This window comes from Acartia tonsa, chromosome 11 (genome assembly GCF_053477335.1).
Source record: "Acartia tonsa isolate MP-2025a chromosome 11, ASM5347733v1, whole genome shotgun sequence".
Taxonomy (NCBI): domain Eukaryota; kingdom Metazoa; phylum Arthropoda; class Copepoda; order Calanoida; family Acartiidae; genus Acartia; species Acartia tonsa.
Genome location: NC_137270.1, coordinates 31,099,086 through 31,119,032, shown reverse-complemented (window position 1 = coordinate 31,119,032; position 19,947 = coordinate 31,099,086). Strand labels below are relative to the sequence as shown.

At 31.6% G+C, this 19,947-nt stretch overlaps 1 protein-coding gene across 6 annotated transcripts in view; it reads right to left on the bottom strand.

The window, feature by feature from the left end:
* LOC145332758 (ATP-sensitive inward rectifier potassium channel 12-like) overlaps window positions 1–19,947 on the bottom strand; it is a 107,599-nt gene that overhangs the window by 7,885 nt on the left and 79,767 nt on the right. For 4 of the 6 annotated variants that reach the window (XM_080177815.1, XM_080177816.1, XM_080177811.1 and 1 more), the window contains 14 exons: window positions 15,957–15,994; window positions 13,108–13,180; window positions 12,557–12,610; window positions 11,973–12,056; window positions 10,551–10,640; window positions 10,043–10,160; window positions 7,723–7,848; window positions 7,211–7,294; window positions 6,659–6,744; window positions 6,168–6,238; window positions 5,592–5,642; window positions 2,118–2,160; window positions 1,028–1,081; window positions 466–535 (listed from right to left, as the gene is read on the bottom strand). In XM_080177815.1, the coding sequence (XP_080033941.1) occupies window positions 466–535; window positions 1,028–1,081; window positions 2,118–2,160; window positions 5,592–5,642; window positions 6,168–6,238; window positions 6,659–6,744; window positions 7,211–7,294; window positions 7,723–7,848; window positions 10,043–10,160; window positions 10,551–10,640; window positions 11,973–12,056; window positions 12,557–12,610; window positions 13,108–13,167 (991 nt within the window). In that variant the 5' untranslated portion in view covers window positions 13,168–13,180; window positions 15,957–15,994. Of the gene's footprint in view, window positions 1–465; window positions 536–1,027; window positions 1,082–2,117; window positions 2,161–5,591; window positions 5,643–6,167; window positions 6,239–6,658; window positions 6,745–7,210; window positions 7,295–7,722; window positions 7,849–10,042; window positions 10,161–10,550; window positions 10,641–11,972; window positions 12,057–12,556; window positions 12,611–13,107; window positions 13,181–15,956; window positions 15,995–17,377; window positions 17,466–19,947 lie in introns of those variants that run through there. The other 2 variants (XM_080177814.1, XM_080177812.1) reach the window with 2 other exon arrangements.

The window sequence follows — 19,947 nt, the reverse complement described above, 5'->3', positions numbered from 1 at the left end:
AGAAGAGGAAAGAAAAAATCACACAATATAAATTTTTAAAATTGTCTTACTGAAAGGTTTTGTGATTTTTTAAACAAATTTTTCATCAATTTCTTTCATTATTATATATAAAAGCATATATTTATTTAATGAAAGCTAGTGGCTACTCCCCCTAGATCCCCCTAGGGCAACTTGAAGTATTAGGGAAGTACCCGGATCAAATTTTGGTTTCAAAAACAAATTTGGGTGGGTAATTTTTTTCTACGGGCTATTTATATGAAGAGGGTGTCGGTAGCCTTCCATTAAAAAGTTATAAACCTTCCCAGAATCTATAGAAAGCAAAATTGTAAAGGAGAACCATATCGGTTCAGCGGTTAGTGAGATATTTCGATACAAACAGACACACAGGCAGGCATAGACATCCTGTTGCTTTTCTATAAGGAATATCTAATATCCAAACATTTTAATTGAAAGCAAAAAACTTACCCAAGGGCCAAACAAAGAAAATACAGGGCTCGCTTGAAGTATCAGGATCCACCTTAATCACTTGCATTTCCTACAATAATAATTAACGTTTATGCTTTGCTTTATCTATAATATATTTGTCCCTTAAGACCCCTGTAACTACCATTTGATTGGTTGATCTTATAAGGGAAGGTATTTGTGTATAATAGGTCAACCCTACAAAGAAAAATAAATAATTATCTATTTCTGTATCTAAAATTTAGATTTAGGGTTCTTACCCCTTGCTCTCAGTTTAAAAATCTCTAGAGGTAGGGGGGATAGACAATAGATAAGTTTCTACAGAATAACCAAAAATAGTAATCTATGTAATGTCTTGTTTGGATGAAATCAATTTGTTCTATTGAAAATTTCACTAAAAAATGTCATTTAAGTTTTAAAAAGGATTTTTAAAAAAGATCAAAACTCAAATTTCATTTAAAAATCTATTAAAACGCTGAAATGAAACTCTAAAACCGTTATTATTAATAAAACCCAATTAGTTTTACATACTTTATACTATCAAAATTAAGTTTAAAAAAATAACCTGGAAAATTTCTCCTTCTTGAGTTATTCTACGTCTCAAAAGCTTTGCTGATATCTAAAATAAATTAATTATTATCGTATGTAACAAAAGCTTTACTAGTGTCTAAAAAAAATATATCATTATTGTATTATCAAAAGCTATGCTTATATCCAATATACATTTATTATTTCTCTTAGTATTAAAAGGTTGAGACAGAAATTATTATCCCATGTATCAAAAGCTTTGCTGATATCTAAAATAAATTAATCATTATCTTATGCATCAACAGCTTTAGTAAAATCCAAATTACACAAATATTTTCCATAGTATCAAAACTTTTGCTGATATCTAACATAATTTAATTATTTTCATAGTATTTAAAGCTTTTTATATATCAATATATTTTTTGTATTGTTTTCAAAAGTATCAAAAGCTTTGCTCATATCTAAAATAAATCATTATACCATATATCAAAAGCTTAGTTGATATCTAAAATAAGTAAATTATTATACAAAGTAACAAAAGCTTTGCTGATATCTAAAATATCTAAAATATTATCGTATGTAACAAAAGCTTTACTGATATCCAAAAAGTTTCAAAAGCTTTCGTAATATCCAATTTACAAAAATTATTTTCCAAAGTATCAAGAGCTTTGTTTATATCTAAAATAAATTTTTACTATTGAATTTATCAAAAGCTTTGTTGATATCTAAAAAAATAAATTATTATACCATGTATCAAAACCTTTGCTATTATCTAAAATAAATCAATTATTATCGTATGTATCAATAGCTTTGCTGATATCTAAAATACATAAATATTTTTTTATGTATCAAAGCTTTGCTGATATACAAAATATCTTTATAATTATCGTAAGTATTAAAAGCTTTGTTGATATCAAAAACTTAAATATCCTATGTATCAAGGGCCTATTCATAACGATAAGACTTAAGTGGAAGATTAATTTATCTTTCACTGTCTTTTTAAGAAATATAGATATCAAGAGTTTAAAATCTTTTTACAGATAAGCACAAAAAAAGTTTATTTTCAAAATAATATTTGCTACTTTTGGACATAACCGTCTTGTTAATCTAAAATTTGAACTTGATACCTGAGTTCCCAAGATGAAATTGTCGTCTCTCAAATCTCCAATTCTAAAGTAAAAGTAATTAAACAAGGATGACAACATCCATAAGTAGCGAAGCATAAACAATTAAATAAGAATTTAGATATTAGTTGACAAAAGCATGTATATTAGGAAAAAATCACGAAACCTTTCAACATTTGTTTTTGTATTCCAGTACTATGACTAACAGACTGACGGTCAAAGTAAATTACATACTGGATGCTCAGAACAACGGGAAATTTAATTTTGATATTTTTAACTACAAAAATATAAAAAAAAACGGACTATAAACACCAAAGATATGAAGATTGAAGAAAAATGTGAAAAATATAAAAATAGCCAAAAACCTGCAAAAAGGCAGTCTGACCGCCATTGATGTGTTCTTGAAACGAAAGGGAATTTAATTTTGAAATCTATAACTAAAAAACTTTGGAAATTGGGCCATAAATACCAAAAGTATGGAGAAAAATGTGAAAAATACAAAAATAGCCTAAAACCTGCATAAAGGCAGTCTGGCCGTCATAGTTGTTTTCTTAAAAAGACAGGAAATTTAATTTTGATTCTATAACGGAAAAAATTTTGGAAATCGGACCATAAACACCAAAGATATGGAGAAAAATGTGAAAAATACAAAAATAGCCTAAAACCTGCTAAAAAGCGGTCCTATCGCCATTGATGTTTTATAGTTAATTGTGCTCCTTGATAATGGGAATGTTGTAAAAAATTTCAGCCTTTTATCATTTATAGGAGCCGAGAAAATCACGTTTCCCCCAAACTAAGACGGACATACGGACAGACGGACATTTCAAATTATAGAGTAGCTTCGCTACTAAAAAAGATGATAGGTCAGTAAATAAAAATTTAAATTAACATAAATAAAAAACATAATTTTAAAATTAAGATTTGTGTTCTTTTTATCAACAGACATGTTTTTGTTACATAAATTTGAATCTTATGAAAATACAATTATGTAAATATTATAATCAATTTACGTAACCTAATTTTTATCTGTACTATCTCTTGTGTTGGAAGACACTTTTAATTGTTTAATTAAAAGATATAAAAATTGCTATAAACGACGAATGAACCCTCTATCCCACTTTTTTAAATTTAAGGAAATTTTCCACAAAGTACCCTTTACAGAATCCTCTCTCCTTTTTTAAAGAATCAATTGAAATAAATGAGATCTGTTCTCGTTTGTTTCTATAACATGGTTTAGGTTCTATTGGGAACTTGGGTAGCCCTGTATGGTTAGGGTACCGCGGGTAAAAGACCCGGAGGTTTTGGGCTCCTACAAGTGTTAGGCAAAAAAATACTCCCTCCCTTATTTTGAGTTTTTTTTTTAAATAATGGGGTTGGTTTCAGTGCTCTATAGGCAACAATTTTTTTAGCCCCTGCGCTAAGATTTTAATCTTAAGATACCCAATTAAAATTAATTTGTGGTTCACTTTTAGTCAAAGGGAAATTGCCCTAATTTTTAGTGACAATTGCATGTTTAGTTGTTAAGAACAATTATTATGACACATATCACTTCAGATCACGTCAGATACAGAGCAGAGATTCTTTATATAAAGGGCGAGTACGTCCGTTTGTCTGTTTGTGTGTTGTCGTCATCCTCAAATAAAAGTATCAGGATGTCTATATAAGTGTGAGTGTGTGTGTGTATGTGTACCAGAGAATTTTGCTCTCTGCTGAACCAATATGGTTCTCCTTAGGCCAGGGAAGGTTTATAACTATTTTAGGAAAGGGGACCTCCAATCTCCCAAGAGAAATTGCCCCTAGAAAAAATGAACCCGTATTATTTTTTTCCATTTTTATTTTGTTGACATCCATCCCCCACCTCAAGTGTCTATAGAGGCATCTATTTATTCTTTATTTTTACTGTAGTACAGTTTATCTGTTCTTTAAAATACTATTAGCTTATTTTTTCTGCGCTACTTGTGGACTTATTTATTTCTTTTTTCTTTTTACATTGTTTTTTGATATCTTTATTGAATGATTTTAAAGTGTTGACAAAAATAAAAACAAAAATAGCTAAAAATCTTGGGTACAGAACAGACAGACACACATACAAGGCAGATATCATGGTAATTTTATATAAAGATATCTGACTCTCATTCTCAATATTTTTCAATAAAATGTAAATAATGCTATGTTGGAATATTTGCAAGGGACACGAATTGCTAAATACGTCTGCTTTGTTAGGAATTATAAAGAACTTATCCAATGCAATGGAAAGGAAATAAATTACAAAAGTTTTAATCAATTAGAATCAAGTAATGTTTGTATTGATTTATAGTCTTCAATCCCCCTCATTTACCTCAGCATGTAAGACAATGGACAAAATATTTGTATCCACAATTCAAAGTTACCCCTTATGTAGATTATTACAAAAAAAGATTGTTACTTTTCCGATCTAATCATGATTCAATCCTTCCCCCCAAAGTTTTTAATTTCAACTAACCAATGTCAGATCGTGTATTAAATATTTAGGGAGCAGTAAAATATACATCCCTTCTCAGCTTAGGATTTTTAGGAATTTCTTAAAGAACAATCTAAAATCTAAAATACGGCAAATATCATATGATTCAATTGTATAAAAATTCTTTTTTTGGAAATGATGTCCCTAGTGTACAATATAAAATTGATATATATCAAAATAATTCATTACTAGCATTTTAAAAACGTTTCTTTTCCAATGCAATTAACATGAAATCTAAATTAAAAATGCAAACTTTTAAATTGTCATAATTAATTTTTCTGCTTTATTGCTGGGAACTCCTAATTAAGTAATATAATGAACGTAGCATCTCTAATAATAATAGTATGTCTGTCTGAATATTAAAGTATACAAGTATTTAAGCAAAACTGTCTTTTTTTCTCTTTGTCTTTGTAGTGACGACTTTTAAAAGAGTAGTAATCTACAGTTCGATGAACCAAGTGTCAAGATTAGGAGTCAAAAGAAACCCGTAACATTTTTTTCAGTTTTTTTTATTTCTTTGCTATGCTAACTATGGACGAATTTGACCTTTGAAGATTTAAATCAATTATATAACTATACAGTTCTTGAGACATATATGATGTAGTAATTTTTATTCATTTTAAGCAGTTTATATAATAATGATAAAATTATGTTATATAAGTTTAAATTTTATATATTGTTTCAATGAATTGTTTAAGATTTGATTTTATATACCTCGCTTATATTAATTTACCTTAATGTCTCATTATTAGGAATCAATATTTCAAAAATCAAAAGAATAGGATAATTATATCATATTAAAAGTTGTTGTAAAAAAGTTACCTAAATCGTACCTAGCTATAATCTAATCATCAAGCTAATATTGAATTCGATAGGACAATTCTAACATATCTAAATTAACAAAAAGAGCTAACCGTTACGTACGGATGGACAGACCCTAAACATAAATAAGCGTTGCTTTCTAAAAATAATCTTACCTAAATATGAGGCACAGCCGCTTGTTTCTCAGGTTGATTACAGCATGTTGGCTAAAATAATAATTAGTTGTTGTTTTTTTCAATATAGAATGTTTTTATAAATGTAAAACAGGAGTTCAAAATATAATTCATAAAAAATTAATTCTTAGAAAAACCTGAATTTTAAAATTTCAATATAGTTTCTACTAAACAATGTTCTTCGAATGGGATTTTTATTGAAATAAAATGAATCCTTAATTTTCTAAAATTAGAAAAAGCAGTTGTTTAAAATTAATGCTTTTGCTTTAAGGAATAAAGTTTAGGTGAAATTTACGTTTAATAATAGATACTTATCGCATAGTATTATGGAGAGCTTTCCGCAGGTATTAAAATGAAAAGTTACAAGATTTAATCCAGTTTTGTTAGCTTCAAGGTGCTGAAACTGGTATTAATTTTTTGATTTTTATTTGAATAATCATGAAAATTTTCTTTAATTAATGCTTTACATCATATTTCAGTATGGCTGAGAACTGGTTCTAATCCAGCGGATATTAATCGGTTTCGAAGCCTTACTGGGAAAAATATTTATAAAACTACCTGAAAATGACAGTTTTAGATCTGCTGCTAGGTCTTGACAGCTTGGAAAAGACGAGACCAACCATGAAAGCCTAAACAAGTAATAATATAGAATCATTACACGATACAAATACAATTAAATCTCTAAAAATGTAAAAAAAAAAATAAGCAAAACGCAAAATTGATCTTTTTAAACAACTACAAAACACCTAAACTATACTTTGCTTAGGATAACCAGTTATTTATCTTAAATTTTTTACTAATCTTTGAACTTATATTTGATTGTGCATATTATTTTGTAACTTTTTGTATTTTTTTACCTTGCTACCTCCCTTTGCTGTTTTAGTGCGAAAGGGAGGGAGGGGGGGCGTTGAAGACCTTTGTCAAGGGTAATGTAAAAGATGGACACCCTAATCCTGCACACCTCTGATCATTCAAAAAAGTAAAGGAAGGAATGAGAAATGCTAAGCTTTAATTAGCAAGATTCAATAAAAAGATGTTTTTGTCCCTACCTGAATTAGACAACCCAGCACAGATTGAATGGACATAAAAATCATGGCTTGGGGACATTCTGTGGTTGTCTGGCGGGTACCATAACCTGGATTTATTTATTAGTTAGATGCATGAATAGGCTATATAGATAGACAAATGGGTATATAATTAGAAACAAAATTATTGCTTTGGATATGTAGATGTCTTAGGTGTGCTGGATAGATAGAAAGATTGATAGTCAGTTTTTTTAAGATGATAAAAAGATGGATGAATAGATTGATGGATAGATAGATAATTGGATAGATAGATAGTTGGATAGATAAATAATAAGATATATAGATAGTTAGATAGAAAATTAGATGGATATGTAGATGGATGGATAGATAAAAAGACAGGAAGATGGTAATTGGATATACTTATTATTTTGTGGGAGGGTAAGACTCCTAGAAAAAATGCTCCCCCGCAAAAAAATACTCATATAGTAAGTTGGTTGGGGTTCACTCCGCCCCTCGTTCCCCCCTCTTCATGAAGTGCCCCTAGGAGCGTAACTGCTAGTCAACAAATACTCTTACCAATAGTATGCTGGGTCTCAAGAGAAAACAAAAAGCTGGCTGCAAAACCGTCAACTTCCAAAACACAAGGAACCCATCCCTCCTCTATAAAAAAGAATAGATTATAATTTAGATACATACTCTCTAAATCAGACAATACAAAAACAATGGAGGAACAATCCGACAAAATAATTGGATGGAAAGTGTAAATATTTTTACGATATGGCCTATATTGGGTTAATCATGTCATATGGCTTATTAACTTTAGGTACTTTTATAAAGATCTTGGTTGGTTTCAAACTAGCAGTGTTCAAACCTTTAAACCAATAATTTCCTTTTAGAAGGGATGATTTATAATTAGTTTTATAATTCAAATTATACCCCAGCACAAACCTTATGTAGCATACCTGTACTAACATTTATGAAAAAAAATAATTAATCGCATCGAATTATGGAAAGCTTCCAGTATGATAGAACGACTCTAATCCAGCGGATATGAATCGGTATCGAAGCCATACTGGAAAATTACTTACGTGAAGTATTTTCTGGTTCAAAGTCTCCATGTATATAACAGATAATAAAATAAAGGATAGCAAAGAAGAGCCAGGACAGGTAGAAGCTGGCAGCAAACATTATCACCAGATAACTCCAAGGAGAATCTACAAATAAAACAAGATTATCCAGGACAGGTAGAAGCTGGCAGCAAACATTATGAACAGATAACTCCACGGAGAATCTACAAATAGAGCAAGATTAGCCAGGACAGGTAGAAGCTGGCAGCAAACATTATCACCAGATAACTCCAAGGAGAATCTACAAATAAAACAAGATTAGCCAGGACAGGTAGAAGCTGGCAGCAAGCATTATCACCAGGTAACTCCACGGAGAATCTACAAATAGAACAAGATTAGCCAGGACAGGTAGAAGCTGGCAGCAAATATTATTACCAGATAACTCCACGGAGAATCTAGAAAATAATACAAGATTAGTTATCATCAAAACTTATGCATTTCCAAAAATTATCTTCTGATACTTCAGCTAAAACATTACGCAAATAGTGAGATAAGTTGTGCAACCCTTCTATTGGGTCATTGAAAATCAACCAATGGTAACGCTTATATTAACCCAGCCAAGTAGCAGAAAATAATTTAGAAACAGATGAAAGAGGTCTTTGAAAAAGAAAGGGAGGTAGTTGTCTGTATATACATCTATACTATAGATCTGTTTTCTAAACCGATTAAAATCCACTGGACTAGAACCGGTTTTCAGCCACACTGAAAATTCATGTATATCATCGTAATACAGACATTTTTAACAAAAATAAAATAAAGATCATTAAATTAATACCAGTTTTGTTTCCTTTGTCTTTGACCCCTGCAGGATAAGAAAACTGGTTTTAATCTCATATTTTTTCCTTTTAATATCCGCGGAAAGCTGTCTATAATGCGAAAAAAAAATTCCTTCTTACAGACCAGGGGCGTCCAAGCTTTTTTTTTGGGGGGGGGTAAAAATTTTAGGGGGGGGGGTAATTCGTGTTTGGGGGGGGGTAAAATGGCGCGCGAAGCGCGCCGAAATTTTTTTTTACCCCCCCCAAAATTTTTACCCCGGGGGTAAAATTTGATTGGGGGGGGTAATTACCCCCCCTAAAGTCTGTTGGGGGGGGTAAATACTCCCCCCAAATCTGTTGGGGGGGGGGTAATTACCCCCCCCAAACTAATTTACCCCGGGGGTAAAATTTTTGGGGGGGGTAATTTAATTATGTAAAAAAAGCACCTACCTAATCTATTAAGTTAATAAGTACTATCCTATAACATTAAGTAGTAAGTAAGGTTTATTTGACTATAGCTTCAGATTTTATTACTTTTAATACTGAGTTCTCCTTTTTAGGAAAGCTTCACATAGATCCCATGATGGTTCCACACTATTATAGGTCAATCCTTTGAGTGGTTTTAGGCTATTTTTCTCCTCCCTTTTTACCCTTTAGAAAACACGAGTTCTTAGATGCTAAGGGCGCCACTACTATTCAAATATATAGTAGTATCTCATTCTTTAGAACATAAAAATACAATTATTAACTCACTAACCAATGAACCAATATGATTATACTTTAAAGTGAAGCGTCTTATAGGTCCTGGTAAGTTTTATAACTAGTTTTGAGACACCCTGACATCCTCCCAAAAGAAATCGCCTATAGAAATTCTTTTTCATTATTTAATGAAATATTTAATTTAGTTAGGTATCTATTTTATGGAATCTTCAGTGCTTTACAATTACATCATAGATCCCCGGGATGGTTTTAGCCCTTATAAAGGCCCAAGCAAATAAAACATGATCAAACTATTAATTTTTTTGTTATCATGGTTAAGAACTGTTTTAACTGGTTGGACTATATTGGGGTAAAGTCCCTTTTGTGGCAACACTCTTTAAGGGGCGTTTCTTCGTTTTTTTCACATAAGCTTCTCTCCTATTTCTAGCCCCTGCGGGGGGCCAATTGCTTAACCATGTGGGGCAATCACCTAAACCAATATAACCTATCCTAAAATAAACTATCAGTAAAATTTTTTTTAAAGAACATTTCAATTTATTTACCCCCCCCAAAAAATTTTTTTAAAAGAACATTTATTTTGGGGGGGGTAATTACCCCCCCCAAAATGGTTTGGAGGGGGTAAATACCCCCCCCAAAATCGTTGGGGGTGCCTACGGCACCCCCAAGGTAGGGGTAATTTTTTTTTGGGGGGGGTATTGTTCACAAAATTTTGGGGGTGCCAAATGGCCCATTACCCCCCCCCTTGGACGCCTATGTTACAGACTCATCCTAATTATAAAAAAGTTTAAGTTTCAAAACAAAATTACCTAAAAGTGTAGTATAAAGATCAGAAATGTATCGTCTCTTCTTTTTAGAAATATTCTTGTAGGTTACGTTGGTGAGGCCGCCCTTTCTCACAACTCTCTTTCTACGGTTCATGGTCTTCTAGAAAGGGGTCTGCGGTTAAAACATTTCTTATCGTGGACGTTCAAGGGGGGGGGGGGTGAGTTTACGCATTTTTTTCTTAAACAAGCAAATGTAAGAGACAATGAAAAAAGATGTATTTTATCAGACAGACAGTAACTTAATCAGCAGAAATGCAAATAATGTTTACTGCTTGGGCTATGTCAGGTGCATGAAAAGGGAGATGCCTCGGCTCATTAATATATGCAACTGAAAACAGTTGGGACTTCAGAGAGATTGTTCTATCAAAATGTAGATGTTACTTTGCTACTCTCGGTTGTGTAAACTGACATACTTTAGTGTCATCTACAGCAGCCTTGATTCAGCTAACAGTTCTCTAATTATGAAGCCAATAAAATGAATGAAAATGACCTTAATAGTTTCTTGTGAGACACAGGGAGCCTCCAGTTCATCGTCCAGTCTGTGGTCCATCACAGTTGACATTTGGGAGTCGTCCAGATCCTGAACACAGGATAGATAGATAGTTATATAGTTAGATAGATAGATAGATAGAGCCTGTGGTCCATCACAGTTGACAGCTGGGAGTCATCTAGATCCTGAACGTAGAGGTATAAACAAGCAACTTTAGCAAATTATAGATAAATCATAACATTTGATAAAACTATAAAAGCAAAGTTTAAAGCTACTTAATACCTTTTAAACAACATTTTTTACTACTTATAAGAAATTCAATATGAAACTTTTTGACATAACAATGATTTGACTGCAAGCTTTAACTAAATTGCTTATTAAAAATCACGAATCTTAATCAACATCACAGAAATTCTTTTCTACAAGAATAATAAAAACCAACTCTAACTTAATAAATGAAAATGTTTTATATTGATATCCTAATCATGTATTATTTCAAATATATGGGTATGGGAGAGGGATCAAAGGGGCTGTTTATTTTTAACCCCCTAAAACTTTGAAGGCCATAATTTTACACCCCACCTCCCTCCCCTCAAAATGCAAATTTTGGACGTCCTCCGTTTTTTATTAAAGAAGGTATAATAATATCAAGCACATTATGTACATTTGACTTGAAAAAAATTAAATAAATATAAAAATAAATGAAATTAAAAATTCTTACAAATGAAAAAACCGTACGGGGGGAGGAGGCAATACGTACCTGTGGGGCTAAACCTAACCTAAAGTAATAAAGAAAAAAAATAGAAACTACCCCCCCCCCCCCACATTAAAAAACATTAGTGGATTATTTGTCCTCAATAAGGGACTTTGAGATTTAACGCCTGAAATTCATTAACCAATGGCCTTATTATTACTTGGATCTTACACCAAATTATCATGTACTTTAGTAAAGTGAAAGTAGCTTGCTAAAATGATTGGGTTTAAAATATTGCCATGGTCGTAGCGGTCATGCGTCTTGCGTCATATTGGCAGGGTGACGCAAATTTCAGATCTCGTTTTTCGCTGATTTTTCTTCATAAGATAAAAGCGATGCTTGCAAGATTATTTGATTCGCTATAATATAAAGATAATTTTTATTCAAATCGCGAAATCTGGGATCTGAAATTTGCGTCACCCTTCTAAACTGAAAGTGGGGAAGATAATAAGGGAGGGGGTAGAACCAGTTATAATAATGTTTTGTTTTCTTGACTTTAGATTAAACTTCACCGGCTAAAATAACGATCCCCCCAACCACCCCCTCTACCCCATCCCCTCCCTTCCTACTGGATGAACGAGCTAACCATGACGATATTATCAACCTGAATTGACGACAATTTTTCCCCTGTCATAATATCCACGTATATTATATATCTTTTCATTTACCTTAATGGAATATGTTTGAGAATGTTTCTTGTTTAGATATCCATTGTTTAGGTTTGTTGGCGGTGACAGCAGGTGTGCCTCTTCCTAGATAGATAGGTAGCTAGATAGATAGATAGATAGATAAATATCCATTGTTTAGGTTTGTTGGCGGTGACAGCAGGTGCGCCTCTTCCTGGATAGATAAGTAAATAGATAGATAGTTAGATAGATAAATATCCATTGTTTAGGTTTGTTGGCGGTGACAGCAGGTGCGCCTCTTCCTAGATAGATAGGTAGATAAGTACATAAATAGGGTGATAGGAAGATAGATAGGTCGATAGATAGGTGCATAGATAAATATAAGGATAGATGAATATATATATAAATAATAATTTTATAAAAAACTAAAAAGATATATGAATAGATAGATAGATTTAAAGATAGATAGACGTTAGCTAAATGAAAAATAAGATAAATAGATTATAGATAGACATATTGAAGGATTGATAGATAGACAAATATATAGATAAACAAAACCTAAATAGATAGCTTTATAGAAAAACAAATAGGAAGATAAATAGATAGATTAATTATAAAATTTTTACCTCATACATTGACATCTTTTGCATTTTGGCCATTTCTTCAGCTGAATTAGGGCACTAAATACAAGAAAAATAATTTAGAGGTTTGGTGATTTTCAAATACAATTTTTACTCTGTAAGTATCTGTCCGTCCGTCCTGTTCCATGAAAAAAAAAATACAATTTATAGAGACTAATTGACAACAATGGCAGCCAAATCGTAAGATTGTGCCTACTACTGTCATGACTGACGCGTTACAATAGCAGTTAGTTATCCTTGGTTGCTATACCTGACGTTACAGTGTCAGTTAATGAGGTAGTTCTTGTAATTTATCGTATCGTATTATAAACAACTTTCCGCGGATATCAGAATGTAAAATCATAAGATTAAAATCAGATTTGTTAGCCCCGAAAGAAAGGGCTAACAAAACTGGTATTAATTTTATGATTTTTAATAAAGTATTCGTGGAAAATTGTCTGAAAAATGACGCTATAAATGATTTTCTATATGGCCGAGAACCGGTTCTTATCCAGCGGATTTTAATCGGTTTTGAAGCCATTCTGTAAAAAATGTACCTGTTCAGAATCAAGATCGAATCTGTTAGCTCCATTTGGAAGGCCGTACGGATGATCCATGGCTTCACTGGGACTAAACAAATTATTTTTATTGTTTTTTTTTAGAAAATAAGGATGACAACATTTATAAATACAAAGCCTAACAAAGAGTCAGATAAGACAAATAAACGAACATGAATAAATATAGAGTGAGAACGCATTGGTAAATACATTATTTCATATTTAGAAGTTTAAAGAAAATTTCTAATAAATCTGTTCTAAAGTTAAGTGAATACAGGATGCTTGATACGAACATACTTTATAACTTGATTGAACCTGACTATTGCAAAAATTACAATAACAAGTTTGAAATCGATAGGTTAATTCCAACATGTCTTAATTGCCATCTAGCGCTATCATACATAAACGTAAGGACAGTTTTGACTAAAATGTAGAAAAGCTATGCTGTGAAACGGGATATCACCATTAGAATTTTACTTATATTTCAATCACAATTTTAGGTATAATTGTTTTTCTTTAAAATTCATATTCCTCATCTCATCTAAACAAGCATGAAAACATCAAAAATTATTATTTCATATTTAAAATGTTTGTTTGTTGTCCTAATGATGATTGCAATAAAAATCAAAGTACAATTTATTACAAGAATGATGTTATCAGCTCATGTATACAAAATAATTTATGTAAGCACAAGATAAAGTTATTGACAGACTGAATGAATTATTAAGTTAATGAGCATTAGTCATTGGATCTTTGCTTCGAATTTTAAACAATCATTTCTATTAACATTTGAGAATTAATATTTACTAACGGTTACTAATTTTTAATTGTAGTCTTGGCACCCTTGTACCCTTGAAGGGAAGTTCGTTAAGTCATATAGTGGCGCCGCCATATCATTTTTTAGTATTTCTTTTCTAAGGGCGATTTTTCTTGGGAAGTTGCCAGTTGGTGATAACCTTTCCCAAAATAGCTATAAACCCTTCCCAGGACCCTTTCCTAGAGGCTACATTCTAAAGGATAATTATATCAGGTCAGCGGTTAGCAAGATCCTTCGGTAGACACACACACACACAAATCCTGTTACTTTATTATTAGGTTTAACCAATGAGAAAATTATATTTATGGAATTGCGAACAAAGGAAAATTGATGATTTATGCTCGTTAGTTATTGGAACCTTTACAATACAAATTCATACTGGTTTTAAAGCGAAGCTTTTCTACAATTAGGGTTAGTCCGTCCGTACGTCCGTCCGTAACGTTTAGCTTTTTTCGTTAATTTAGGCATGTTAGAATTGTCCTATCGATTTCTAATTTTACATGGTGATTCCTTTAGTAGTTAGGTACGATTTAGAAAGCGTAGCAACTCTATAATCATAACCAGAATGTCTGTACGTCCATTTTAAACATGTTGATTTTTTACTTTTTTAACAACAAATTTTTATGTGATCTAATCATCCGATTGATCTGAATTTTGGTATATTGATTCCTGGGACAACAAAGTATAATGTTATAAGCGAAGCAACTCTATAATCAAGTCCTAAAAATCTAAGTATGTCCATAAACATTATCCTGTATCAAGCAGTTTTATAACAAATTTACTTAGAATTCTACTTTGACTCTTATACATTTATATTCAGTTCTGACACTGTATAAGTATAAATGTCCGCTTGTCCTACCGTTTCAGTGCTTCGCTTTTATGGATGTTGTCATCCTTGTTGTATAGCAGATTGACGAATCAAAAAGTTACCTCACAGACAGGTATCTAGAATTTTAGAGAAGATTTACTTCTACAAAAAAGCAACAAAAAAATTTGCAGATAGTTGACAATAAAAAGTGAAATAGCAAAAATGAAATCTATTGAAAACCCAAATGTTACGTGGACATAAAAAACGATAAAAACAAGATAATCACAATAATAAAAGTGCATGTTCACAAGAATGAAAACATAAAATAGCAAAATTCAATAAATTAAACTATTTGATATTTACTACAGGAATCGATTTTGATATTAAAGAAAACTATTTTAGTAATGAGAACAAAAAATGCTGTTCTTTTCATGTAAAATTATACAAAATTGCCCAAATCAAAATAAATCATTGTGAAGTAATTATACATATCTATTCTAAAACATCCGTTTTAATTATTAAAAAAAGAAAAGATTTGATGTATTACCATTTTTAATTATAACATAATTTGTATTCGAACCCATAACAAGGTATATTTAATCAGGGAGTAAGGGAGGGGACAATGGGCAATTAATTCAATATAAGAGTTATCAAAGAAAGGGCATGAAATCCAGTTTAATCCAATAAATTTGTAGGAAATTATAAAGGGATTGTTAATTGAATAATAGATTTCCATAGCATCTTGTAAAGTGAAATCACAACTTGTTTTTGATGAAATATATTGAGGTTTTTTGGTGTGTTTTTTATATTAAAAGATTATTGGACCCGGCCAGCTGCTAGCAAGAATATGACTGCCCCTTTTTATTCTGTTTATTTCCATTGCCCCTTGCCCCCACATCCCTTCTCCCTTCTCCCCGTCTGCTACATTCCAAACTAACACAACGAGTGTTTATTTCCCTTCCCCCCACTTCCCTTATCCCTTCTCCCCGTCTGCAATATTCAAAACATACATTACGAGTAGCGGCATTCTATGCGCAAGTCCCCAAACTCAGTCAGAAACTGCTAAATTCTTGCACATTCCCTTTAAGCCAGTCCCCAAAGTCTGAGACTCCTAAAAATTGAATATTCGATCCATTGTCCCCTCCCTTACTCCCTGATATTTAATGCTACAGTCGCGGGTTAATTTTGGTTATAACCTTCCTTGATACAAAAAAAAATATTTACCCTAATTCTGTTACTCTGGTATCACGAAAACTGGTCGCCTGAAAAATTACATAAAGTTATTTTTTTCTAGTGGCTTCGCCCTCTGGATGGTGATCATCTCTCTCTCTCTAAAAATAGAAAATAAATATTTTTAAGTGACTATTTTAAATAGGAGTGCCTAAAATACCACCTAAAAATAGCCGTAAACCAGCCCAGAAACTTTGCAAAACCTTCTCAAAAATATCTCAAATAACAAAAGTATCAAAAAGCTTTTAATTTTGATGTTTATCATGATTATTTGTGATATTAAAATCGTGTTATGTATAAGGACTTTATTGAATCAACTATTGATTAATGAATTAGCACATATTGAGAACTCGTGTTTCGCAGATTTTTAAAAGCTGAGATTTTCTATAATTAGGGTCTGTTCGTTCGTACGAACGTCCATGCCAAATAGCTAATTCGTTAATTTTGACCTTTTAGGAATATCCTGTCGATTTCAAACTTTGCATGATGATTCATGTAACAATTAGACATCATTTAGAAAGTGTAGCAACTCTATGATCGTTAGCAGAAAGTTCGTGTATGTCTATTAAAACATGCTGATTTTTTCCTTTTTACTTTTATAATTTTTTGTTTGATATAATTATCCTTTCAAGTGAATTTTGGAATGAAAATTCCTAAGACAACAAGGCACATTTTTTAAAGCTAAGCATCCTTAAAATCAAATTATTTGTATGTCCTTAAACAGTTATAAATAATTTTGCAACAAATTAAGTAATTTACATAATTTTCATTTTACTTAATTAATTTACACTCTAAAAGTGTTTATGTTCGTAATTGGCCATCCATCTCTCTTAGTCTTTTCAGAAAGTTTAATTCTATTTTTATTAAGGATAAGGTATTAAGGTGAGTATATGTGAGAAAGAAAAATAAATTTACGTATCGTTAAACCCTTGAGATTTTGTTTGCAGATTGTTTACAACATTGCAATTTAAAGATAAAAGTATATACCGACAATCATTTAAAAAAAAGATTATTCGATGTTTATTACCTATTTATAATTCTTTTGTAAGTTAAAATTTACGTTCAATTATTTAATAATAAAGTAAAACACTAGAGGGGAAGGGGTTAAATAACTGTATGTCTGTCCCCATCCCAAGGACTTTGGGCCAACTCTCAATTGGGTCTTTGAAAATCAACCAATAGTGTCGGGAATATTAACACAGCCAAGTAGCAGAGAACAATTTGCAAGCAGACGAAAAAGGTCTTTGAAAAAAGGGGGGCGGGCAGTTAGTTATCTGTATATACATCTGTGCTATGAAATTATTGGAAAAATATTTTTAGCGAGTAAATTTTCGTCTTTGGAAATTTACGAGATTTTAAGGACACACACATAAACAATTTACAACTTTGTAGTATAGAAAATTAAGAAAGTGTACCATTTTTCTATGAATATGATGATCTACATCAATATCATGTTCTATCATGTCTAGTTTTTTTTCTGAAAACTAAGTAAACTGTAAATAAGGGCCCATGATAATTTTTTTTATTTTCTGAAATGCTACTTTTACCAAATATAACCTAACCAAAATTTTATAGTGCCTATAAAAAAAGATAAATTTAAAAACGTTGGAACAAAGTATCCCGAAAGACGTCATAATAATGGATTAATTTACTATGACGTCACTTGTGATACTTTGGCCAGAGGTTTTTAACTTCATCCCCTTTTTCATAGGAACTGTAAAGAGCTGCAAAATTTAATTAGAAAATATAAAAGTATGCATAGACGTCCAATCCCCTCTTTTTACCCATAAAAATTTTTAAAAATAATCTAAATTACCACTCCGAAACCTTTGAAACCCCTCATTTTACCCCCTAAAAAACTTGGACGTCCTTGAATGTAAGGTTGGGTTTTTTCTTGATTTTCTACTTAAGCAAAAAAAGTACTATCACAATTTTCCATATGAAACATGTTGCTTTAATACACATGTACATACTTTATTTAGTTTCTAGTTATATCACTTCAAATGCAGCTTAAACTAAAGAAAAAAATATCTTAATACTAGAATAAATAGAAATTCAAATAAAAATCAGGGAAACAGAGAAAGGTAAGTCAAAGATAAATCTGTCAAACTTAGGGCATGCTATTGACATAACATTTTATTGATTTAATAACAGTGGCAATGACTGGTGTATAATCGACCCCCATGACTATAAAAATACACCCCTCTTGTAGTCTGTAATACACCCACCTAAATTTTACAAATACCCCCACCCCGGCCCCCTTACACTCCTCTCGTTTTTGGATGAGGGGAGGTGTAAAAAATAGTAAGAAACCCCCTGGAAAAATAATCTGCAGGCTGTATTGATATGAAGCAGACATAGTTAAAAAGCTACCAGAGAATGTATTTGACGTATTGATATTGAAGGGGGAAGGTTCTACATAAATGTATGCCGACTTTGAATTGGGTTTTAAAATATCAGCTAACAGCTAAGTCGCCACAATTTACAAGAAGACGAAAAAGGTCCCTAATACTGGATCCATGTAGTCATCTGGATTATATATCTATAAGTATACATTGGCTTAAGGCCAATTAATATTCTTTTGATATATCGCTTCATTCTTGAAATTAAATTCGATATCTCCTATATTTAGTTGAGTGCGGTTTTAACTTACTTTATATGACAAACAAGTCACAGAGCATTATTCAATTTTTACAAAGCATATCTTTTTAGTTTTCTTATCTGTATCTGTCCGTCTATGTTAAATGTATGATCTACAAGCAGTGACTTCCAAGCTTTTTTATTTTGAGGGGGATAAGATAAGGCGTTTCAAAGGTTTGAGATGGGTAATTATTAATGTAATGTATTTTTATTGAATTTTGAGTGGGGTAAAATGCGGGGTTTCTAAATTTCAGGGAGACGTTTATGCCTACAATTCTGATTGTTAGTATTTCTTAACTTTCATATTTTGTCATATTTGCAACAGGAATACACAATTTTTTGACTTTAGGCTTAGATATCACTAGTCTCTGAACCTATGTAGTTCGCCATTTTAGGGAAGCTTTACTTAGTTTCCATGATAGTTTTAGGCTAAATTAAAGTATTATGACAGTTTTAGTTTTTATTCTGCATTTCCCCCTTCAAATAAGTAAGTATTGAGAGTGAAACAAAGGTGAAGAGGCAAAGACGTCCAAGTGAGGAGGTAATGGAGTGTTTACCTCCTGGTACTTTAAACCCTGATTTTTAAAAAAATTCATTAGATTACAACTCTCAAACTTTTGAAGCCCATAAATTTACCTGCCTCAAAATAAAAAGCTTGGACGTCCTTGGAAAGAGGCAGTTTATTATGTAATATTAATTTCCTATTTGATTATTTAATCTTATGTTGCATAGAGCGGAAGTGGTGACACATCCAAACTTTAAGTTCATAATTGAATTCCATCATAATTATCAATTATTAATAACAAAAAGTACTATTTACATTTTACATATATCATGGACGTCTTGACGTTTTGAAAATTTTGGGGTATTTCACCCATTAGCCCCCACCACACTTCCCCAAATTGGACGATTTTTTCTAAATATCTAAAATAATTCTGCGCTTTTTATGGACATAATTGTCCTTGTAATACTAGATTTTTTAATTGTACTTTTTCACTTTAAAATAAACAAAAAATTTATGAAAAAGTATATATTATCATGAATCTTAAACTTGAAAATTCATTTTTAAAATTCCATCTTATAAGACTACTAATTCTTGCTGCTATAAAATTAGCGACTTCGCCCCAAGAGGCCTCTGGGAAGGGAGGGGAGTCGACTCCCACATAATTTATTTTTAAAAGTAAAATTTAAAAATTAGCGGGGTTTTCATTTGATTTATAGATGCGATTTCTATTAGGAAGGTAGTGATTAACCTTCCCAGAAACTATTAAAAACTACTCTGTAAAGGAGAACCATATCCGTTTAGTGGTTAGCGAGATCCTTCGTTTCATACAATCAGACATAC